Source organism: Melanostigma gelatinosum (genome assembly GCF_949748355.1).
Source record: "Melanostigma gelatinosum genome assembly, chromosome: 11".
NCBI classification, from domain to species: Eukaryota; Metazoa; Chordata; class Actinopteri; order Perciformes; family Zoarcidae; genus Melanostigma; species Melanostigma gelatinosum.
Genome location: NC_136644.1, coordinates 18,805,638 through 18,830,502, shown reverse-complemented (window position 1 = coordinate 18,830,502; position 24,865 = coordinate 18,805,638). Strand labels below are relative to the sequence as shown.

The 24,865-nt window shown below is 41.0% G+C and overlaps 2 protein-coding genes across 3 annotated transcripts; one reads left to right on the top strand and one right to left on the bottom strand.

Annotated features, from left to right (window-relative positions):
* Positions 1-1,070: 1,070 nt before the first annotated feature.
* Positions 1,071-11,941, top strand: spag5 (sperm associated antigen 5). Of its 2 annotated transcripts, none has more exons than XM_079279427.1 (25): positions 1,071-1,110; positions 1,650-1,718; positions 1,796-1,924; positions 2,010-4,180; positions 4,298-4,490; positions 4,668-4,784; positions 4,941-5,033; positions 5,120-5,254; positions 6,240-6,359; positions 6,455-6,547; positions 6,816-6,950; positions 7,094-7,187; positions 7,289-7,436; positions 7,555-7,605; positions 8,059-8,233; positions 8,499-8,632; positions 8,899-9,067; positions 9,304-9,448; positions 10,295-10,529; positions 10,638-10,770; positions 10,919-10,999; positions 11,090-11,239; positions 11,332-11,406; positions 11,572-11,652; positions 11,781-11,941. In XM_079279427.1, exons 2-25 carry the CDS (start codon positions 1,680-1,682, stop codon positions 11,850-11,852), a joined length of 4,968 nt encoding a protein of 1,655 aa, XP_079135553.1. In that variant the 5' UTR covers positions 1,071-1,110; positions 1,650-1,679; the 3' UTR covers positions 11,853-11,941. The 2 variants fall into 2 exon arrangements, with proteins under 2 accessions (XP_079135553.1, XP_079135554.1); XM_079279428.1 differs by lacking the exon at positions 1,071-1,110 and adding an exon at positions 1,235-1,272.
* A 1,598-nt stretch (positions 11,942-13,539) lies between these two features.
* Positions 13,540-15,429, bottom strand: foxe1 (forkhead box E1). Its single transcript, XM_079278054.1, has 2 exons — positions 15,311-15,429; positions 13,540-15,142 (listed from the first exon to the last, which is right to left on the bottom strand). Exon 2 carries the CDS (start codon positions 15,121-15,123, stop codon positions 14,020-14,022), a length of 1,104 nt encoding a protein of 367 aa, XP_079134180.1. The 5' UTR covers positions 15,124-15,142; positions 15,311-15,429; the 3' UTR covers positions 13,540-14,019.
* Positions 15,430-24,865: the final 9,436 nt, after the last annotated feature.

The following is a 24,865-nucleotide window of genomic DNA, read 5'->3' as shown; positions in this document are numbered from 1 at the left end:
AATCAGACACATGGAAGCCAAGGTACATTCAATTGAATGTAAGTCGATCAAATAAAAGATTTTTGAAACATATGCTTATTCTTTTTTTCGTTGTACTTGTTTATTTTTTTATGTTTCTGACAAGAAGCCCCAATGGTGATTAAATGGTTGTACGTGTTCAGTACAAGTGATCTAGAAATACGAGTGATTGTACAAATGTATTAAATTATCAAATGTAGTAAATTATTGAGTTCTTCTCATGAAGTATTAAAAGGTTTGCCCACTTCTCTCATACATCTTCATGATATTGTTTGCACGTTTACCTTTGGTCAAGACTTGTTCTGCACTGCTGTAAAAGTTAATTTGATGTACAATTTTTATTTTCATGTGTTTTTTATATCTGGCCTTCGACCCAACATAATGATCAAGAATAAGTGGACTTTGTTAGGTTAATACTGGTATAACTGCCTAGAGACCAACAGTGACAGTAAATCCCTTTCCAGTTATGGCTTAGTGTGTTTTTGAGTCAGAGAGAGGAAGAGAGTGGTGGTGAAAGGACAAAGGAAATATTTATGATTAATCTGTTAGATGCATGGATTTACATCTTCAAAAAAAATATTGAAATTACTCAGAAAATAATTTACATAACTTGAATGAGGTTTGGCTAAGTTAAGGGTAACAATGACAACAATATTGTGACTCATCTTTGACAAATATTTAGTAACCTTTATATAATGGAGAGGGAATGATTTTGAATGTTAAACCCGGGACTTCAGAAATAATTTAACTAAATGTGTTTAAATTCATTAACAGGTAAAGTAAACAAGTATTAGCAGTTTAGCAGGTTAAATGTCAGCCAGTATTTTGACAGTGACTAATAAGAGTTATTTCTATGTTCATGCATACAATTGTAAAGAAAAACTGTGCCTGTATACCTAAAAGGCAGGGAAGTTGGCTTTAGGAAAAATCACCATAGAGTAATGACAATAACTTCCTGTTGGGGGCAGCAGTGTGTTGTATGGCGCGTTACGTCCGCCCACTGCGTCATACAACAGCAGAAGAAGACAAATGGACCAATAGCAGCGCAGACATTTGTGTTTTGAATGAAACGCGGTTGATGACTGCTTGACGGTAAGGGTTTACCCTATTCGCGTAGCTTTTATAGCGTTTGTTAAAGTTGATTGGTAATCGTTGGAAGTTAATGTGTATAACTTGGGTTCACAGATCATAGTCCATCATTTGTTTAGTTTAAAATGTCCGTTAGCTGCCGATGTTAGCTGTTCGCAAACTAAGGTAACTTACGTTAGCTAACGACTTCGGTAACGCTTTCCTAAATTAGTAGTTTGCTAGCCCTACGCCCTTGCTAACATTACTCTTAGCAATACATTGCTTGATATTTTAGTGCTACGTTTCATCATACATCTAAGCTAGGTTTGTTTAGTAGTTAGCTGACGTTTGTGAATGAGCGAATAAGCCTAAAGTTACTTCTGGCCAACTGCCTGTGACGTTGCTATAACGTTATATCGTTACGTAGCGTAATATTATTGTCTTAGCTAACGGTGGTTAACGGGACTTCTCTGTAGAAACGGACTTAACGTTAGTGTCCCACTAGCAGTTTAATTAAAATTTCAAGCACGTTTTAATAGAAGCGTTTTTGTCGTCCTTTGCAGTTGTAAAACGTTTCCCAGCACTCCAGAGTGATGTCCTCCAGGAAGTCAAGTTTCAGTGGGGAAGCCTTGGTAAGACTTTTGTGCACAATTTGTTGTTACATTATCACTGAACAAGCTAATAATACTTTGACTTCTGTTAATGTTAGCCTCCAAGCAGATGTGGAGAGCGTACCCCTCTGAGAAGTGTGCAGAATGAAATGCTGCATCTGTCAACTCCATCATCGAGGTTGAAATCCAAATCACTGCTCAGTGCTGATGTTGTGAAACCGACAAAGGTGAGGTTATCCTTATATTTTGAAATTCTATTATTGTCAATGTTTTTGTGACTTTTTCTTACCTTTCATTCATTCTAATCAACAGAGCGATGCTCCTCTCTGTGACCCTGAGGCCCCCTTACAATCTCCTCCATCCACCAAAGTGAATCAAATCAATGCTTCCACTATTGATACAACTACCGAGACAGCCGGTGGACTTGGAGATGTAACATTCAAGTCCTTCATCTGTCCCGGTGTTGAGGTTGCAGGCTTCTTGGTGTGTGCAGAAGAGAGTATTGTTTTGCCCAAGGATCAGGCTATGAAAAGCATGCATGAAACGGAAGACACTGTCATCTCTGACAGTACAATAGTTCAGTCCTGCAGTGACCACACTGAACACCCCTATTACAATCCTGCGCTGAAAGATGCCTCCTTGGTTGACTGTCTCTGTGAAGGTTCAAACACTACACTGACCTCTGGAGACTTGGATGATAGACAAGTAACTCAAGATCTCAGAGCTTTTCCGAATGACTACTGTGGAAAGAAAGACATCACTTGGAAATCCTTTGTTTGCGATGGCAGTGAGGTGGAAGTTTCTGATGTCACCAGACTACAGGATGAGACCATTCCTCTGCCCAAGGCACAGCTGGTTGAACCGTTACAAGACAACGGTGTAAATTTAACACATTTCTCTGACTGTGGCCAGCTAAGTCAAGTGGAACATGCAGATCATCCCTACTGTAGCAGTGAAAATGCTGTTTGTGCCATCACCACTTTCTCTGAGACCACAAATGGCTCTGAAAAGCCTGCCGATGGACTGAGTGAGGTGACCTTCAAATCATTTAACTGCGCTGGAGGTGTGATTGAAATTTCCGATGGCACCAAACTTGCAGATGAGACTGTTCCTCTACCAGCCGATCAAAGTGCGACCTGCGCTGAGTCACACAACTATGGTATTGATCCAAGCATCTTGGCTAGTGACCAAGACTGGCAAAACAGTAGTGATCATTTAGATCACCATTACTGTAAAATTGAAAATGACCCATTGAGGGAACCATTACCATTCAGCCTTGATGTTGTGGATGAGGTCAAACAGATATGCTTAGTGGTACCTGATAGCCAGACTGGCAGTCAAGAGGGCATCACGTTCAGCTCTTTCAGCAGTGCCAGAATTGATGCTGAAATATCCGATGGCTTGTCTCAGAAGACGTCACCTCTGCCTGACAAACAGGCCGTGATCTGCCAGCCCCTTGATGACAACAGTGTACCTACTTCTGTTACGCGGCAACACATTCAAGATGACTATGAACAACCTAAGCGCCACGTGGAAAATAAAGCAGTTGTGGTAGATGCTGACCCACCAGCTATCTCTACATCTTCACCGACTAACTCATCTTTGAAGGCATCGGATGATAAATCTGATAACTGTCAAATGCAAGAAATGTCCAAAAAGGACTCAATGCTTCATAGAACAGAGTCTTCTGACTGCTGCCATCTTCTGACTTCGGCAGAGACTCCACCTGTCGAAATGCACGTGGAACATGTATCTCAAGTGCAAATCAGCAATGGACCCCATGAATCCAGTGAGGCAAAAGACAGCGCTCTGGGTTCAACTGGAGATGGACCTGTTTTTTGCAGTTTTTATGAACAGACAAAAAACCTCCCTGATGTTTTGAAAGTGCTGTCAGAGTTTCCCTCAGTAGCGTCAGCTTTTCAGTTTGGCATCCTCAGTCCTGTTGTTCGTAGAGCCTCTGTCGCTGCATTAAAGGCGTTTAGGGGTCGTGCTTTGGACAATTTTGCTCTGGAGGGGGAAAAGAGCGTGTTTGCTCCTTTTACCAACGACCCCGCTGGCTTATGGGCAGAGCCCATGGAGAGCCCCATGCCACAACCTCGGTTTAACTCTACAGCACTAGGTTGCAAGCCTCAGTCAGACCCAGTCACTGAGCCAGTAGGGGATGTGGCGGCAAAGCCTTGTGCGGTGCCTCAGCCTGAAGTGGAGAAGCCGGCTGTGGACATACCTTTGATTCCAGATGGTCCCCTACAGCAGCAGCTTCGGCAGATGGCAGAGTTTCTTTTCTTGGCGTCGGCAAATATGGTTCCTGCTGCCGTCGTGGTCCCATCGGCAAAAGCTACTTCTGCAGAATCCCACAGTGTCTGTTTGGGCACCACTCCTGTTAAATCGTTGGACCGCAGCGTCAATACATCCGGCCAATTTGAGAGAAAGAGGAATGTCTCTGTGGTGGATTCCTGCACGCTAACAGACCCTCTCCTGTGGAAGTAAGTCTAAACTCTGGACTAGTTAGGTTTCCAATGTTTTTTGGAATATGACATGGTTATTACAGATTTCTGTGTGTTTTTGTGTCTCACGGTTTCCTTCTGTCGGTGTGCTCTCAGCCTACCTCCAGGCAGCCTAGAGTGTCTCCCCAGACCAGAGCTGGAGCGGAGGTTAAGGTCTAGCATGATCCTGGTGGAGGCTCTTGTGCAGCAATTATCTGCATCCAGGGCCAATGAAAGTCCTTCTGCAGGCCCTGCACCTTCAGACCTCAGAGAGAAACTGGTGCAGACAGACCACTCTGAACTCAGTCAGGTAAGGACACATTCATCTTTTAAGGGGCTGACGGTGGACACGTGAAGCATTTAGAGTTTGCTCTTTGCAGTTACCGTATATTCTTTTCCGTTGAAGATATCTTAGATGTCATTTAGTTTATGCACAATCTTTTTTTAATTTTTTTATCATTGATTATACATTTTGTGTTTTACGCAGACCACCATGTACAGAGACCTGTATTTGGAGGCTCTGAGCAGGATTGGTGAGTTGGAGTTGGATGGAAGTTCTCTACAGAACCTCATCCAGCGTATGCGGGACATGCAGGTCACCATGGTGAGGCATAACACACATGCGTGTTCATCTATGTTGCAAAATTGTTCGACATAAAAGGCTCTGGTAGATGCTTTTTAATGATTTACATTATTGTGAAAAGAATGCATTGACATTTCTGATTTTGCTTTTTAATACCACTGAATTATTTCCCAACAGACTTCTTTGAGCGATGACACGGATGCTGCTCTCTCTGACATGAGGCGATTAGGAGACGTTGTCAGAGGGGACCGGCAAAGCTTCGTTTCACATGTATGTAAACGTGTTTCGCATGCTTCTGTGGAATTATCTAGTGGGAACAAATTAGTTGATGTGTGTTTTCTTTTGTTGTTGTTTAGTACCGTCAGATGAAGTCTGTATTGGAGAAAACGAAGGACACCCAGACAGCATTGATGCAGAAGGTAAAAGATGCTTTTCGCCAAAGAGATGACATGAGGATGCAGATGGAGGACACCTTCACAGCCAAGGAGGCGGTAAGCACAGGGAGACATCTCTTTCATGAATTAATGTGACTTAAGTACCGGTAGTTCAATGTATGTTTTGTCTCTCGCTCCGTGATTATTCCAATCCTTGTTCAAGTGGCTCCGCTGTAGGCTGAGGATTTTCTTTAGTTTTTAGCTTTGACAAAGCCAGTTATTTTAAAAACCATCATATACTTTGTCATGCTTTTGTTGCGAAAAGATAAGTTACAATAATGTTGAGTTAGGGGCAAAGTGAGGCCTTTAACACATTTTTGCCCACAACTTACTTTTTTTTGTTTTTTTTGTTTTTGAAAGTCAAATACAGACAACAAAAAAATATACATTCATAGTATAACGCCATAAAGATCCATTTGAGACGTGATTAACAGCTGAAAGATGCTACATCTAAGTGTGCATTAAAAGATCTGACTGCTGCTGCAACAAAAGACCTTCTAAGTCGTCAGTAGAGCAGTGAGGCATCAGTAGTTGCTCACTCAATGAGCTTCTAAGTCCGTCAAAAGCATTGTGAGTGTGACTTGCTTTTTTTAATCATACTATATTTTGTCTTTTGGCACATGGGAATACTGCTTTTTTTCCCCCTATAAATAATTATATTTCGGAAGAAATTAGTCTCGTATAGCATGGTCAAAAAATGGCTTTATCTCAGAAACTACAACGTGCACGATCAAGTATTCATCTATGAACTCGTAACAATTTGATTATTGAAGATATGCAAACATATGCAGTGTATATCATTTTTTTAGTTAAAGACATTTTAATAAACACAATGTTAATGTTTTTCTTACTTGCCCAAAGGATGTCTTTACCAGATTTCAAATCTTCAGACCAATCCGAACAAATGTGGCAAAAGACCTAAATAAATGTACTGAAGTTATTATCGAGAATATTCAAACTACATTTAGAATTTCATTTATTAAATCTTTATTGTAAGCAATATGCTGTTTGATTTGAAGTGTGTCTGCTTGTCTGTTTCCAGGCCTTCAGTGCGATGGAACAGCTGCGGACACACTGTGCCACCGAAATCTCTGCGCTGGAGAGGATTGTGGGTTCTCAACAAGAACTGTCCGCTGCCCTACACCAGACCTACCCAGAACAGGTACAGACGACAAAAACAAACAGCTGCTCTAATCTATTCAGCAAAAACGTTCATCAGAAAGTCTTTCATTTGTGTTTCTTTCATTACTAACACAGGTCGCATTAAACCGGGCCCACACTGAGATGCTGAACTCTGCTTCTGATCTTTTGTCCACAACCATGGCTGAACAATCTGCTTTGCTGAAAGAAGTATGTTTGATACACGCACGCACACACGCACACGCGGTATGTAGCAATTCCTAAAAGTGAGCAGAAATGGACAGAAAGTAATGACAAAGTAATAATAACAGCAGTGTTTTGTTTTAAACCATTTAGTTTGATCTCTGACATTTACTCACAATTCCATAGTGACGCCACAGTATCTTCATATCATTTTGCTCTCTTACGCGGTGTTTGAACGGTGGCAGCATGTCCTTTGTCTTAAATGCATTAACGCTTTCGTGTGCTCTTGTCACAGCTCTGCAGAGTCCGAGCCCTTCTGCAGAAAGCGTCTCCCATGCTTCTGAAGCTGAACGAGAAGGCAGCGGCTGCTCTGAGAGAGAGGGACGAACATCTTGCTGCAAGAGACCAAGCTGTTGAAGAGAGAGAGCAGGTCCAGTGACTATGATGTCTTTAAGTTCATGTGGACACTTCCTGTCTGGCAATTCCACTTCCTCAAAGGCACTTTATCTTATATGTATTTTGTTTGTATTAAGATGATTTAAAAAGAAAAGTAAATTAACTTTTACTCAACAGATTGAAGAGGAATTTCAACAAGCTAATATGAATCTCCAAACTGCCACGGAAGAGATTAGTGATTTGAATCTGCAGGTGACGATCCTGACCTCAGGTAAAAACTCTCTTTGGTTACTTAATTTCTTTTCAACAACGTTTTCTTCTTTATCAGCCTATAGAGTTGCTTACATGTCTTTTCTTTTTGTTGAATTTCAGAAATGGGTGTGCTTCGTCAGAAGCTGACGGAAAGAGAGGAAGAGCAGGGTCTGCTGGAGAGGAAGGCGACGGAGCTGTCTGCCACGGTTTCCTCCACTTTGGCCTCCTACACTTTCCTGGAGCAGGCCCTTGCTGCTGAGAGTACAAAGTATGACCCTCCAACATCTCAAATGTGTTGATGAATATAAAAGAAAACGCACACTGAAATGCAAAAAAAAAACCCTCAATGAAATGCAACATGGGGCCTGAAAATGTTGTTGTTTCAGGTTGCAGCAGTCATGGAAGGACATCCAGCTCGCCAAGGACAGAGCAGATGAGTAAGTGGTGACAATAAATATCTCTACTCATCAGAGATGACACAATGACCTTCAGGTTGTAATGGCTAAATGGTGTAATATGAAAAGTTGAGCAAAGACAAACATGATTGAGGGAAAGTGTATTCCAGTGTCACAGACTTCTTCATACCGCTTCTTAACTTCCATAGGCCCATTCAGTAAAATGATGTATTTGCACTTCTTCCTGTTTTCATAAACTCTGTTTCGTATGTAGCGAACCGTCTGCTGCTAAAACGCTGTCCTCACAGTTGTCCATATGCAGTATATAAAGAGACAAGTACTGTATTTTAAATGAAGGCGGAAGGAATCGGCAACATTGTTCTCGGAGAGCAAACCTCGCTAACTGCCACACATCTACAAGTGTCACCTAAAACACTGCAGCTGATGCCCCCCCCCCCCCCCCCCTGCCTGTGTGCTGTCTGTGCTTGTTTGCAGGCTGGAGATGTCACTGGGTCAGTCGGAGCAGCGTGCGTCCGAGTTCAGTCGGGCTCTGGCTCAAAGCGAGGAGCAGCTCGGTCAGCTGCGGGTCCTCTCACAGTCCCAGGAGATGCAGATCCAGCAGCTCCAGGAGGTTTGCACACAGCTCAGCGGTGTGAGCGAGATGAACGAGGTTAGCTTTGGGATTTATATTCTTTACACTCGCATGGTTGGAATGTTTCTGCGATTCAAGACCGTCTTATTTTTTATTGTCTGAGAAGACTGAAGCGTGACATAATTTATTTAAGTTTGTGTACCCGGTCTGCTTGTAGTCTGGTTCTTACTCCTTATACACTTGTGCCATGAGCCAACATGAAGCTGGGTTCCAAGTAAGATGCTGTCGTCATAGTATGTGACTTCATTTTTTTGATTTTCTGTTGGATGTGTGTGTGTGTCAGTTCTTACAGGTGGAGAATGAGTTTGCGAGGGAGCAGATGGCAGAGAGTGAGCATATGCTGAGGGCCAACCTGCAGGGCCTCAGAGAGAGGAACATCCAGTGTGAGGACCTCAAAGGAGAACGTAGCCAACTCCAGTAAGTTCAAGTTAACGACACCCACATAACGATCATATGGAGGAGTGTGGATTAGATGACGGGGGTTGCATTTGTTGGGTTGACAACACTTTCGGTTCAGAACAAAAACCTTTGTATTTGCTTTTGCCTTCGAAGTTATTTGTAACTTAATGTAGGTATCAGCGAATATGTTCAACTTGAACAAAGCTGGTGCTAATCTTACAACAAGCTCAAGTTGTGTCACGGTTTGACTCTGTGCTAAATGATAACTTGTCTGTGCGACGTAGGTTTGAGAACAGGAGTTTGCAGGAGGAGTTGGAAACCACGAGGTCCAGAGCCGATGCAACCCAGCTGGAGCTCGGACAGAAACTGTCTCAGGCGGTCTCTGAAATCACTTTGCTGCATCACACACTGCGAGGACTGACCAATGAACTACATACAGCTCTCAATGACCAGGTAACGCATAAGAACTGCCTGATTCCACCTTTTGTCTCTTTCATACCTTGCAAGGCTATAACTGTACTTCAAGTCGACTGCTGCACTAGTTGTGTTCAAGTTCATTTAAGAGAGAGACTCTTCAGTTCTCTTTACCTTTGGTGTCAAACTTTACGGTTTACAAAATTAAGAAAAATACTGAAAAGAGTTGCAGATAAGTGGTACGTTTTTTTTCATACAGGATTGTGTGTTTTCAGAAACCAGAACCACAGAAGGATTCTCAACTACTCCCCAAAGTGGAACGTCGTCACCCTTCCAGCTCCTTTGTCGACAGCATCATGGTTGCATTAACTGCTGAGAAGGAGGAAGACGACGTCGCAACAGACGCACCTCCTGGATCAGGTACTGTAGCTCACCCCGCATGTGACTTGAAGCGAAGCTCATGCCCGGAAAAAAAATGCTGGCTCGGATCTTTAGAATGAAAGAATGGAACTTCACAGATTTGATTTGCTCATCAAGCAGACAGTTATTTAGCTTCTGTTTGTTTTTTAAACCGTGATCACTATCAACAACTTTCTGACACATTGATGCTGGTTAAACCCATGCTGGGTGGTCAGTCTGACTGGTTCAAGGTGCATCATCCAACCGTGCTCCGTGATCCTCCTCCCAACCTGGGTCCCGAATTGTACTGCTTTGGTAAACTGCATCTGTTTCATTTGGGCACGAGAGCTGATGTAAACATTTTAGTTAATATGGTGCGATGCAGTTTTATTCTTTAGCAGTTGCAAACGAGTGTCTCTGAACAGTGACACTCAGAGATTCCACTGTGACAGCTGTTTGATTTGAATGGCTCAAACATGGTGTTATGAGTCAATTTCAATTTTTTATTTTTTTTTAAGTGACAATGGTGTGTTCTCATGCTGTGAATGGCCTTTTCTTCAATATTATATTGCACTTATTTATTTAGTTTGCTGTTGAAATGATCAGATTTCCCCCACGGATAACAAGCATGGCCACAGATAATCTACAGTTAAAATGACCCACTGAAGTTTGAATTAACATGTCTCAGTCATTTAGAAACTGTTATTGATTTGCAGAGATAGCATCTTAGTTACAGGGACAATAACTGAAGGAAATTCTCAATTGTGCATCTACATTTAATTAAACGACTGGAATACAGTTCAAATGGGGCTTAAATGTCAACTTATGGAAATCAAAAATCGAAGTTGTAGTTCGCTGTCCCCTCAGACTCGCCCGGGCCACAGGGTGGAGCTTTGTTCAGTGAGACGAGCGCCTTCACACGAGCAGCCGTCACCCCGAAAAAGAATTTGAACTCGGTGGAGTTTGAGCCCGAAGAGGACAAGCAGAGCAGCGTGGCCGAGCTGTTCGCTGACCTGGGCAGCACCGTCTCAGAGCTCGTCGGCACCCTGAAGCTGCTGCAACAGCGTAAAGCTGCCCAGCTGGAGGAGCGGCACAACACCATGTAAGTGCTGTGAAATGTGTGGTGATGAAATAAGGATGGCTTTTTTTTTTCACACGGGAATCTGTTTGTTGTCCTTCTATTCCAACATGATCTCATGCATTGTTCCAGCTCTGGCCTGCAGGTGGAGCAGCAGGCTGCAAACAGCAGACACGACGCCGAGGTGTTTGAGCTGAAGAGTCAACTCAGCGGTCTGAACCGCGTGTTTGAGAGAGGAAATCGGGCGCTGCAGCAGAAAGCTCAGGTAACAACTACTGTACATGGTGTTGACTTCATCTATGATACCTAACAAATGCAAAATGGGTTTGAAAAGGGCACCGACTGATGGGAATTATCTTATCGAGCTGAAGGACCACTGATATGTGTCTTTTAAAAAACGTGTCTTTACATAGGATGAGAAAATTGTGACAAAGCTGATGGTGGAAATACAAGAGACCCAGGAATTGCTCAATAAACACAAGATTAACAACAACGTAAGGCACAAAATCCATATCTATGATTTAACAAACAATCCGAATACAGTTGGCCAAATGTAACACTTTTTATTTCTTCATTTTTGACAGAAATTGCAGAAGGAGGTGGTTGAGCTTCGTCGGTCTCTCCATCAGTCGAAGGTGGAGTCTCAATTCCTGCATGAGGAGTTGAGAAAAGCTGGTAGCCAATCGGCTAACCCGGCACATTTCATGGAAGAGAAGATCCAGTCATTGAGAGAGGTATGTTCCAGTCACTTATAGTGTGATAGTATAGCTAAAATACTTTCTTTTTTAAAAATAATTAAGTGATTATCTGTTTGTTTTATCTGTAGGTAGAAAGACTGAAGTTGAGTCTTCAAGAGATGGATCAGACCAGAGTTAAACTCCTTGAAAGAGCAAAAAGACACGTAAGTATCAGCTTGGTATACTGATATTGCTCACTACATACCAGCATCTTTGTTTAACTTCTTGGAATAAATTAAGAGTATCTTCATGTGTTCTAAAAGAGCTGAAGTGTCATAAATATGAGGATGTAATCCAGTGTGTTCATGATGTTGTAATGTCTCTTGCAGCAAATCATCCACCAGACCAACCAGCAGAAAAGTGAGAATGAGCTTCAGATGTTGAACAAACTCCTCAATAAAGTCCGAGAGGTGAGAGACGCTTTATATGTTGCTTCTGTGCCTTCTTCTGTTCACGACGATACTGTGTACTGTCCTATAAATGCTGAATTTATGTGTGAATATTTGAGGTACCGATGGTTTTCATTTCCTCCACACAGACTCTGCTGTCTTTGCCGGTGGTGGTGAAGAGTTGTGAAAAACTCCAACAGCTTGTTGAATACATCGGCTGACATGTTTTGTTGTCACCCGTGTTCATTGTATTTATGTCCGTATTGTTTTACTTTGTCCTCGCTAGGAGTGTTTCTATTTTTAGTATGATTTAAATAAAAGAAAATGATCTATGGATTGTCTTTGCTGCTTATATTTTTGATGTTTTTTGGACACGCTTGCGTTGATGGAATAAAAATAAAAGTTTAACAGTGTTTGTCTACATTGTGCCGGCAAACATTTAAAACTTAAAAGCGCACACAAGACACCTGACACAAGTTTTTTTTTTTTTTTTTTTTTTTTTTTTTTTTTTTTTTTTTTTTTTCTTGTGTCAGGTGTTAAACTTGTGTGTTCTACACCTGGTTTTGTTTTAATTTACTGCATTTGCAGTTGATGAGTTTAATGGCTTGTCCCAGTATTTAATTCCATCAGATGATTGGTTTAACGTAGTACTGATACCGGGACCACTCACCCTTCAGATTATCGTGTTTGGTTCTTGCTTCCAATGAGCAATATGCAAATTACAGAACTTCATTCAGAAGATGGCAACGACCAGTAACCTTTGGCACGGGTGCCTTCATAGTGTTTTCAATGTACTAATGAGTTTATCTTCAAATGTGGATGGATAGGCTGACATCTTAATTTCATTTTCTGTTGCTATTTTTGTTATTATTAATGTCCAGTAGGCCATAGAGTCTACGGCATAGACTATACCTGAGCTTGTTTAAATCTCCTTTGTTTGAGATATTGCTTGTATACCTTTTTATAGTATCAGATAATGGCACTGTGTGAATATCAACCCAATTCTTCCTAGGCTGCCATTAGACCATCACTCAGGCTGGTGTTTATCAAACACATCTGCGTTGCTTATCAGCCTTGTCTCTTTTATCTTGAGTGCAGGTCAATTATATTATTGTCCTTCTGAAATTATAATTTGACACTTGCTGATTACTGCCATCCTCATTTAATCCACATCGATTTTGAGATTCAGTGGCACTCAAGAAAATCTAGGACCCTTTCAACTATGGGAACCCCCCCCCCCCCCCCCCCCCACATCAACAAGGCTTCTTTTCTGATAGGAAAATCAAGTGTCTTCACAATAATGAAGCATTTCCTGACGAGTCTCATCTTGTCAGATATGTAGACTTTGTGTAAGGGAGGTCTCGCTTGTTGAGACAAAGGACTCTCACTACTTCACTTTATAGGCTGAAATATCGAGTTACAAGTCACTTCATTTTCTTGATTAGTGGCTCTGTGTGGTAGATTAACTGTCCGTCTGTCTAAGTGCTGTGTTGACGTCTCGACATGATAATTGAGGCCGGTCACGGTGACCGATAATACTGTGGCTCCAGACAACACTTCAAACCAGCTGAGCTGAAACAGTGAAGAAAACAACGTGAGCACAAAAGAAACAGATGTGTGAGGGCGTTTCTTTTCTGTTCCTGGAGACAAATGTCTTGATCGGTTCGTCCTTTAAAATGTATTTTATTTTTACTATTGCAAATATAACTGATATCGATTAAATATGTGACAAACTACATTTTCCCCAATTCTGGTGTAATATTTTGGCACACATGCTTAAATTGTAACAGCAATAACACATCAATATTTAAAATATTTTATTCTTGAAGAACCAAAGTGCTATATAATTGAATTTATTTCCAAAAAGGCAACCTAATATGCATTACATTACATGCAAATGTGCTGAAGCTGACGTTCTTCATACAAGCCACTTATTGCAAATGACCATGAAGCATAATAATTTATACTAATAATTCAAAGTCTATCATTTAAACTCACTAGTGTTGTAAATATTAAACTTAAACATTTAATTCATGACACAAAAAGAAGCTTGCAGCCACACCAGATATTCGACGATCGTTACACTCACATGCTGCGAGGCGGCCTTGACATTAAAATCCAAATTCATAGCGTGCATCTCAAAGTAAATTACCATCAACAATATAGAAAATGGGCTGTAGTGTGTGTTAATGTGGTGAATCACAGTTGTGTCAGGAGAGGGTTTTTTTTTTTAATCAGTCTTTTCAGTTTTGTCCTCATCAAATGTCATGTACAAAGAAAAACAATCACATTTGCGTGCAGAAATGTCTGGCTCACTGGGTGCCGTCTCAAGTCTCTGATGTCCTGTCAACAAGGTGGTGAGATGCTCGGATCTAGATTCTCAGCAGCTCAGATAGCAGACACAAACCTGTCCATATTCCCTGGGTACGTTGGGTGTCTCAGATAACCCCCAGTGTTGGCGATAGGACCTGCAGCACTGTTATACTGGGAGAAAGAGCCCAACTGCACCGGGGAGACCCTGCCGTAGTGGTCCACGGCCTCCACAGACCCGTGGGCTGAGGAATGGAGGCGTCCCGTCGCTGCATACCCCTGGGTGTGGTGGCCCTGTCCATACGAGCCCTGGTGTGTATGGTGGTGTGGGTGGCCGTGTGGTCCGGGGTAGGTGAACCCGGGATGCGTAGAGGAGCGTGAAGATATGGACCCTCCACATGGTTGGCCCTGGAAAGCTGGGGCTCCCAGGCTGCAGGGACTGGATCCGTTTGGGATCCCCTCGGGACTGAAGCTCCGTCCGGGCTGCTGCATCACCTCTGGTCCTTGACATCCCAGCATGCTGGCTGGAGTCTGGTGTCCTATGAGGTTATTGATGCTGAACATGCGGGTCTGACCAGGTCCAAACCCAGGAGGAGAGGAAGAGGGGTAATATGCAGAGGTCAGCTGCTGCCCGTAGGCCGGACTGACCGTCATGTTGTTGTAGACTGAGTTGGTATATGCGGCTGATCTGGCAATCTGGACTGGAGAGAAAACTGGTGTCTCATGGACATATGCGGTGTAAGTGCTCATGTCACAGCGCTTAAACCTCTTCCTGCGCCTCAGGAAGCTGCCGCTCTCAAACATGTCCTCTGCGTTCGGGTCCAAGGCCCAGTAGTTGCCCTTCCCCGGTCGACCCGGCTCTCTGGGGATCTTGATAAAGCAATCATTGAGAGTCAAGTTGTGACGGATGGAGTTCTGCCATTTTTTTGAATTCTCTCTGTAGAAGGGGAAGCGCTCTGTGATGAACTTGTAGATTCCCCCCAAAGTCAGCTTGCGGTCCGGGTAGTTGGCGATGGCCATGGAAATGAGTGCGATGTAGCTGTAAGGGGGTTTCCCTCGCTGGAGAGGTCTCTTCCTTCTCCGACCTCTGGGCTGCTCCTCTGACTGCAGTGGAGGGTTGGAGGCCGACAAGGTGTTGTCTGCTTGAGAGTCTTTCTCCACTTTGACCACCGGCATTGTCATGAACAGTTCAGAAATGTCCCTTAAAAGACAGAGTATGAAGTGAACTGCAAATGCTGCACTGTATTAGTACTTCCACAGTTTCGATAAAGTTCCCTCTGTTTAAATCCTGGACGGTGGAAATCAAATCAAGAGATCAGCCCAGCACACAATCCCGGTAAAAAGATCACAATTGTAGATAACAACTCACTGTCTTTATGTCCAAAATCCAGCAGTTCTTTCAGCTCATTTAACTTATTCCCAGTTTGTTGTCAGGTGAAGTTGAAGAGTTACGGTTTGAGAGCGCCATGCATGATGTTTAAGGTGTGTGTGAGAATGAGTCATTCAGCGTTGGAGTGTATTATCTCTACGGAGCACTTGAGGGGCCACACCCCCCATAGGCATCACATGCTCTTGACATACCTGAGCTCTGTAAGGGTCTATTGTTCACATTCGACAACGTCGGCATACTCTGTGGTGGAAATTTTTAAAGGATTTTTATGTATTTTAATGGAATAAATTTCTGATGTCCTTAAACGGCAAAACATATCTAGCATCCAAATCAAGTTCTACTTTTCAAATTGGGTTTTACTCAGTTTTAACTGTTGTTCTTTAAAAACTAAAGACAGAATATTCAGTGTTCACTTTTGATTGCATTTGATCTATTTACTTCATATTTATTCTATGCACGGCCTTTTTTAGTTTCATCGACCAGAACTGTCCAAACAAACTTTGTTTCCTCTTGATATTCAAATTTCCCTTTAAAGTCAACCTCAGTTTATTTTAAAAAGTCCAAAATGGTCCATGTTGTTTTGACGTTTAACACTAAAAGATCTCTTTCGTGGTAACTAAACCTACCTGTTGTTTTTCTACCTTGCTTCCTTGTTGTTTTTGCGCCAGTGGTTGGTCGAGCCAGCTGTGTTAAGAGATGTAAATGTTTTCCAGACAAAGGCCGTCCTGTGATTTCAGCATGCAAAATATAGGCCATCATCACAATCCCTGGACGCAACCCGAGAGAGGAGAATAACAAACTCTGAACATTTTGATTCTTAATGTCTTCAAGGAATCGGTGATAATATGTGCTGGACATGTGTTAGACGTTTTTTCTCTCCATTCGTCTTTAAGTGATGATTCATGCGATTTTAATCTACCGAGCCCATTCTTGGACAATCTAATCTGTAAAAGATCTGCTTTTAAGCTGACTTTAAACACTATTAAATTTCACCGGCAGCAGTGATGGAGACAATGCTGACAATCTGAGCAGCTCAGGTGATATGAAGTGCTTAATCTTTTAAACAAACACAGAGGAAAAACACGGCAGCACACTCCCACCGCTCATCACCAGGCTGGGTTAGCACTGCGGGCATGTGTCAGAGCGGGAGCGTGCTTTCGCTCAGACAAACAGCCTGATGAAAGGTTTAGTCCCGTGGCTCTCCTGGGCTTTCCTGGGCTGGACCCGCAGCATCCTGTTATAAGATGGGGTGAGGTGTATGATGGGTTAACATGAGAGAGCACACACCTGTTCGTTTGAATTCAACTTTGTAATTGTACTTGGCAACAACGAAAGAAAGTCTTGTCGTTCCAAGATTGTGCATCTTCCTAAAAACAGGGAAAAACTAAAGAAACAAATGTAAGCCAGTTGTTATAAATATACATAGATGTATAAATAACAGTTAAAGTTGCACGACAATTAAAATTTACACGAGATATCTTTATGATCTGTCCGTATTTATTCCTTTATTTGATTATTATTATATATTATGATGAGAGGGCTGCACGGTGGTGTAGGCACTGTCACCTCACAGCAAGAGGGGCCAGGGTTTGATCCCCGATCCGGGCGGTTCTTCTGTGTGGACGTTTGCACGTTCTCCCCGTGGGTTCCCGCCGGGATCTCCGGCTTCCTCCCACAGTCCAAAGACATGCAGCTTAGGGTATTTGGAGACTCAAAATTGCCCGTAGGTGTGAATGTGAGCGTGAATGTTTGTCTGTTTATCTCCCTGCAATAATGGAATGTAATTATGGTAAGATTACTATCAGATAATGAGAGAGACATTCATGACAAAGTTACAGTTGCAGAATTGTGCAATTATTGATATGATATCTGTCATGGGGGTAAGGCTATAATACACTATGTTTAGCTGACGGTGTAGAGTTATTGGAATTTAGAATATGTTTGTATTACCTTAATCTGTGATTGATACTGATCCTTGCCATCCTGTTTTTATTGTAGATGATCCAGCATGTACTTCTCTTTATAGCGCACAGACAAACTATTTTCTGATTCTTTTGTTACTGCTTGATTTACATTTTTATTGGATCACAAATGTTTAATTGTGGACAACACTATGAGTTTATTACTAACCTATAAGTATACTATGATCTGTCTAAAGGTTGTACTGTACATGTATATATTGTAGCAGGCTTTGTGTGTGCGCGTGTGTGTGTGTGCACACACATAGGGCATGCAAAGCTGCTTGACACCTCTGTCAGTTAAAGGAGTGGCAGATACACAAGCTACTGGATCCAAGAATTATTTTATTATTATACAGCCAAAATGTGAATACATGTACATTAATGCTGATATCATTCGTTGATCAATCAATTAGTCGATGGACAGAAAATGAATCGGTTTTGATAACTGTTTCAGTCTTTTATCAAGCAAAGATTCTGTAGTTTCAGCTTAAATATGAAGATTTTATATCATTGTAAATTTAAAATTTTTGAATTTGGACAAAATGAGCAAAGAGGTCATAATAAGGGATCTGGAAAATTGTGTTGGACATATGTCACCCAAGCAATGAATTAAATGAATAATCAACATATATAAAGAAAATGATCATTAGTTGCAGCACTAATGTTATCTATGTTCATAAGCTGGAATCTTAAAACTTGAATGAAACAATGGGAGTGTGGATTTTCAATTTGGTTCCCTGATCTAAATATTCCTAAAATCTAATTTAAAACGATGTAAATATACTCAAATAAAAAAAAAAGTTTATAAAGTGGTTATTAGATGCACCATGTTTCAAATAATTAACAAGTGTATATGAAATTGATAGAATTAATTAATTACTTAATTAATTCATTAAAATAGATGTTGATTTCTTATATTGTTTCCCCAATGTGTGTGCAGATCTTTATTGCTCTAAAAAAGCTGCAAAGTATCATTAAAACAATGAACATACAGTAAAGACAATAAATCAAAGAAGACAGAAAGTGCAAATATATGACACACAGTACAAAGTATGATGTAAATTAGGAATAATAACAAGTGTTTAAAGGGCCGTTTCTGTTTTATTCGAATAAGTGCATTTATTGCATTTACAATCAATACAAATTCCACTCTGTCTCAAAGAGTATGCTTTTATTTTGTATTCATTTAATTTAATATAGCATTTTAAAAGGAAGACATATATAAGCTTATGCATACAAGCATTGATACATATATGTGCATGGAAATAAATAAAACAAGACTAAGCTCAATTTAGACCCAGAGAATAGGATAAACTGATTTAAAGGTTAAAGAGTACATTTGTGGTGTTAAGACACAATAAAAACACTGGGAATATCTTAATAAATTAATGGACTCTAATCCAAATGACTGTAATCATGTGTTTGATTGTGTGGTTTCTTTACTTCAACTTCTGACAGATGTGATGGGCCGCACCCTTTACTGAAGGCAGTTTCGTATGCTTCATGGCAACGAACAATTAGTGGTGAGTAATTTCTCAGGTAGTTGTTGTTATGGGAGCGCATGGCTCATAGTTGCCATAGTTTGCTTATGCCTCACATTTTGGCACTCGAACAGCATTTATTGTTAATATTTGTTCATGAGCCTTTTATCTCAGTGTTCGTGCAAGTGGATTCAAATATGAGTTATGCTGCTGAGAGACGACTCTACTGTCGACAATTGTTGTCAAGAACATTTTAAAACCATGTGATGGGCTTTGGAGACTTAAATGATTCTTAGTTCGTGCCAAATGGTTTGTGTTGTCGTTAAGAAAGAAAACTAACTTTCACTCAAAATCAGTATTTATACTTAATGAATACAAATCATACAATTCTTTTAATTGCTTGTTTTTTTTTCATACTAAAACTGCTCTAATCACTATTTTTACATTAACAATGGATGCAATGACACTATAAAGTCAAACCCACATGACATTCAAATCAAAAGTTGCCTTCAGATCTCTGGAGCTTTAAAAAAAATCATTTTTCAGCTCATTGTTTTGGTTTTCCAGCCCAAAACTTTACTGTTCACTCTCGTCGCTCATTTTTGTTTTCAACAACAACACTCTCATAAACCAACTGTACTCTACCTGCCTTGCACCAAAAAGCAAAAAGACCAGATTAGCGACTAGCTTGAACATTTAGCAACTAAACAGACACGTATATTTCCAACAAGAGTTAGAAGAGACCAATACAGAGCTTGAGGGTATTACTGTTAGTTTTTAGTACATTTTGTATACTCTTTCTACTCTCACACTGCGACTCAGCGTGCACACAAACTGAGTCTTCCTGTTGAAGTGTACATGTACACGTTTGGCATCACTGAGTATACGCCATGGCCTCCGCCACTAAGGGCCCTGGAACCATGCATTGATGCCGCCATGAGAGGCCTCCACCTGTCCATCACAGCACAGCGTGGAGACGCAAATGACTGCTGGAGGCTGGGACAGCTGCACAGGAGAGCACGGCTGCAGCCAAGGCAAATGAAGAGCCCTTCACTTTGTGTCCCACATATACTTCTGGCTCTGCCAGAGAAAAAACGGCTCTCTCCAAACAAAGACAAACAAATTAGACATTTGAATTTGAACACTTTTGACTTTAACCATTTGATGGTTGCATGTATGCAAGTGGTAGATGACTTTAAGACCGATGCTAGATGAAAACAGGGAACATGTTCAAAAGTATAGGTGAAAGATGTTCAGATATCACTTTTTAATTTAGCGAGTATCATTGACAGGGGAATATGAAAAACATTTACCAGACAGCTAAAAAGTCAGCTGAAAGTCTCTGTAGGTTCATCATTACGAGCGACCCCTTTCAATGAATGAATGAATGAATGAAATGTATTTATATAGCGCTTTTCACAGACATAACATCACAAAGTGCTTAACAGAGCAGAAATTTAAAAGCATAAAAAAACACAATGTGACCCTAGGGTCAATGAATTACATACACAGAGAAAAAATAAAAAATAAAAAATAAAATAAAAATTTAAAACATATTTTAAGAGCAGGTCTAGGACATGGATTTTTACTCAAACGCCAGCCTAAAAAGGTGGGTTTTGAGCTGGTTCTTAAAAGTATTCACAGTGTACCAACTGGATGAATGAGATAAATCTACCTAACGCTTATTCTTATGCTACACCCACATGTTTATCCCTCTTTGGAAATGTGTATACGAGACGCACACACACACACACACACACACACACACACACACACACACACACACACACACACACACACACACACACACACACACACACACACACACACACACCAACACACTGATTTAACGGCAGGCTCCCCGGGCAGTGCAGTACTTCAGTTATGTAAACTGGCCCGGGTTTGGATCAAGTCAACCGTCAGGATTTTGCATCCTCACCAAGCCCCTGCAGCTGCTAATGCAAACAAGAAACTCTCACTTGCTTCACAGTGGCCAGACTGGGTCAGCATACACACACACACACAAACGCTTGCACATATGCATGCACGCAAACACGCGCACACGCACGCACGCACGCACGCACGCACGCACGCACGCACACACACACACACACAAACAGCAGTAGACTCAAATCTAAATAGACATAAAAAGCTCCATCTTACAACATAGCGACTGCTTGAAAAAAGGGAAACCTTCTCCATCATTTATAGTGTATAATAAGAAACAAATCATGCCTTTTAGGGAATATTGTGCATTTTTAGGAATATATTTGAGTCTTTTTTGAAACAATAAAATCTAAACTTTAAAACTATAATAAATGTTTTTCTAATAACAATGTATTGGATTGGATGGAAATGTGAAGAGTGGGAAATATGACCTGAATCTGCAGCTTTAAGGAGCTTTATAGAGAGTTCCAGCCTATTAGTCCGACCCACAATTTCACTGTTTTCGTTCACTCTTATGGCTTCGTTTTCGGGCCTCAGCAAGCAGCTGTTTTCAGTGGAAAGCTCTAAAAAAACAACAACTAGCAACTGGCTGGTTAACATTGTAGAACATTAAAAGCAGCTAAAAAGACAGATGTCTTCCTCAGACATTGGTAGAGATCCAAAACAGAGCAAAAAGGAGAGGGGATATTGGAATTACATTCATCAGTTTGTCACATACACAACCCCAAAAAACGATTTCATCTTCCTCCTCTCAGGTTTGCCTTCTGGGATGTTCAGGCGACATGTCGACCAAATATCCATGTAAACATGCCGAGACCAAACAGATTAAAACAGAATGCAACAAACACTGCATCTGCAGTCAACACACAGCATCATTTAATTAAACATGGTTAGATTCATTTGTACTGCTGCATTAGAGCAAAACCAGCTCCATGAGTCAGCCAGTGACACTCTAATCAGCACTTGTCAACTAATTATCACACAAATCAACACATACAAATAGTGGAAGTTGAGAGGTGCGATTCCAGAGCTGAAGAAAATATCTAAACTTTATTTATCAATTTGGTCTATTCATGTATTAGTAATCAAACTATCCCCCTTTTATTTTTTATCATTTATTTTTTTAAATTATTTTTGGACAGTAGTTTAGGTTACCAAGTTTACATTCGCACCAGCATATGTGGTGTCCACAGTTTTTCAAAGTTGGGTAACTTTGTACAATTTGGGAGTGTACACATAAACAAAAAATTTAAAGAAAGAAATAAATAACAAACAAAAACAACAACAGACAGGGGGACTTGAGAGAGAGCGGGATAGAGGTCTATGATGTTTGCTTTGTGCTTTTTTTACAAGCCGTTATTAAGATGCCAAACAGATATTCATCTATAAACTATACCCCTTTTAAATCGCGATTCATACTCCATTGTGGATCAGGTTTACTTTGTATGATTCACACAGAATAACTCACCGCTCACCTGATAGAGACAGTATCTCTGGCCTGCACTGTAACAGAGCACACAATTATAGTCATGCCTGGTTGCAAATGTCAGTGCATCTATGTCAGTTGGGCTCTGTTAGGATCCATGTGTCAACACCTCATAGACGTCTCAGCCTGCACAGAAAATGCATGAGCATTTTTACCCGTGCCTGCACCTGAAAAGAACCTCAGTTGCACAACAGGATCGCACATCAGGATGGTTATAGAACTCGAGCACTATCCTCCTTATTTTGTTCTACTTCATTAACACAGATTCATTTCTGTGTGTGTTTGTGTGTGTGTGTGTGCTGTCTGACTGCGAGGCAGAGAGCAGGGGGGAGGGGGAAGTGTCAGAGGAGATGAATTGTTACCACACAGAGCTCTTGTGGCTTTGGCAAAGTATTTCACCTGAAGTAAAGCTTTTGCTGTCTTTCCTCTTGAGTTGTGCGATGCAGCACCTTCTGTGTGTGGGCACGTACTGGCACGCAATTCAATGTACAAAGTGTTGTCATTTAAAGCTGGGGTAGACAACTTTGGAGAAACCAGCAAGAGTAAGATAGATTTTGGAAGTATCCAACCGAAGAAATACCGGCCCCTCCCGTCAGGCCTTCCTCGAAAGCCACTTCTCCGAAATACATGTACGCTCACTGCCTGAGTACTGTTGAAGGACGAGTCCACGAGAGAGCGTTGGGGAGGGTAGCGCAGGTATGCAGGCCGAACATTTCATGGAGGCCAAATGAACAGTGACAGAAACAGATACCAGATTTCAACAAATATTTCAACAAATATAACAAAAAAATGCTTCTTAGATCATTTTCCGACCCTAGATTTAAAAGAAAAGACGAGGACAGCACACCAATTTAATTTCTGAATATTTCCACACTGATGTTTTGGGCAAGACGCCCTTCTTCAGTGTTTATTCTGGCAATTTCTGTCCTTTTATACTATCAACATTACGTAAGAATCCAGCATTCTGTTTTAAAGCTTAATTGCGAGTTGATCACATTGTCTTTATTTCTACCCTAGCTTCAAAAGCAGGTTGTTTCTACATTACATTGTTAAAAAATACTTTTAAAGGAAAAGTCTTTTTTTTATGAAGTACGCTTATTTGCTTTCGTACTGAGAGTTAGAGTAGATTGATACCACTCTCGACAATACACAGATGCTGCCCACCGATGCTTAGCGTAGCTTAGCACAAAGACTGGAAACGGGGGGAAACAGCTAGCCCAGCTCTTTCCTAAGGTAACAAAATACTTGCAGCTCCAAAGTTCACCAATTAAAATCTATTCTATAAAATAATAAGAAACAATCCCACTCGTAACTCGAGGTGGAACAAGAACCTGCTGTTTTTATACTTTGGTTTTTATACAGAGTAAATAAATGATATATATATATATCTGTAAAATTAACAAACTAAATTATTAACATGTTAAATTGTTAGCATAACGTGATTTAATTTGACACGTTATGCAGGTCAGTACATTTTGTTACCTTTGGACAGAGCCAGGCTAGCTGTTTCCCCCTGTTTCTAGTCTTTATGCTATGCTAAGCTAAGCGGCTACAGGCTGTAGCTTCATATTTACCACACAGACATGTTATCTAGACATGGATCTATTCACGGCAACTCTCATGGCAAGAAAGCAAAACAAGTGCATTTTCTCAAATGTCCATTCTCAACCTAAAACTGTCTATCTTACTTGTAAAGAAAAAAGAAAAAACTTGGAAACACCCACCTTAACATGACATTATCATTACCAGGAGGTGTAAACTTGATTCATTACATGCTCTCCCTTGTCTGTCTTTCCTGTGTGAGAAAGGCACCCTGCCCAAATTGTATCTCCATCCTGCAGCAACAATGAACAGTTCTTTTTTTAAAAATCTTCTATCATAACTTCATCATAATCGCTGCTTTGGTCGCAGGTATTGCAATTTTTCATTGATGCACAACAAGGTCTTAGTGTGTGTCAGTGCTGACAGGCTTTCACCGCCGCCTAAATCCTCTGATTCCTAAGCAGGAAGATACAGGTATTCATCCAGCTTCCACCGATATCCTTGAGCACAGGTGTTGTGCTTTCTCAGCTGTCAAACTCCTGACGTGTCTTTTTAAGCTTGGCAGATGAAGCACTTGTAGAAAGGGCCTTGGCTCTGAAAATGCTTGTCATTGTACTTGTCAAATGTTTGTCATTGTACAATGATTGATTTGTATATAAATGAATCATAAACAGTAAGTATATTTTGTAAAATAATTGGTAATATGTAGGCTGTTCTCATTCACTGTTGGTACTTATACCTACGAAAAGTAGCCAAATGGACTATAATTTGTATAAAACGTATGTAATCATGAGTCGGGACGTGCTGGGTTGGGCGACGTAGTATAAAGAGCGACATGTCCACATGAGGAGATCGAGATGGATGGATGGGTCAAACTAACATACAAACGTTTACCCAGGAGACTTACTTTTCTTGTAACTTAGGTACTGAAATAGCGCCACGTATGTAAGTTACGTAGCAAACACACTTATTTTAACTCAAATCTTTTCCTAAAGCTAACAAAATAGTTTTGTGGCGTAAAGCGGTTCTGCACTGCAGGGGCTTGGGAACGCGCGCTGATCGCTCGTGTTGCTGGATGTTCATATGAGAACACTTTTTCCATAAGATATCAGACGGA

Coding starts and splice junctions, on each gene's coding strand:
- spag5 (XM_079279427.1), top strand. CDS start 1,680: ATGTCCTCCAGGAAGTCAAGTTTCAGTGGGGAAGCCTTG. Junction 10,530..10,637: donor GAGGAGCGGCACAACACCAT/GTAAGTGCTGTG, acceptor GCATTGTTCCAG/CTCTGGCCTGCAGGTGGAGC. Junction 11,240..11,331: donor AGATCCAGTCATTGAGAGAG/GTATGTTCCAGT, acceptor TTTTATCTGTAG/GTAGAAAGACTGAAGTTGAG.
- foxe1 (XM_079278054.1), bottom strand. CDS start 15,123: ATGACAATGCCGGTGGTCAAAGTGGAGAAAGACTCTCAAGCAGACAAC.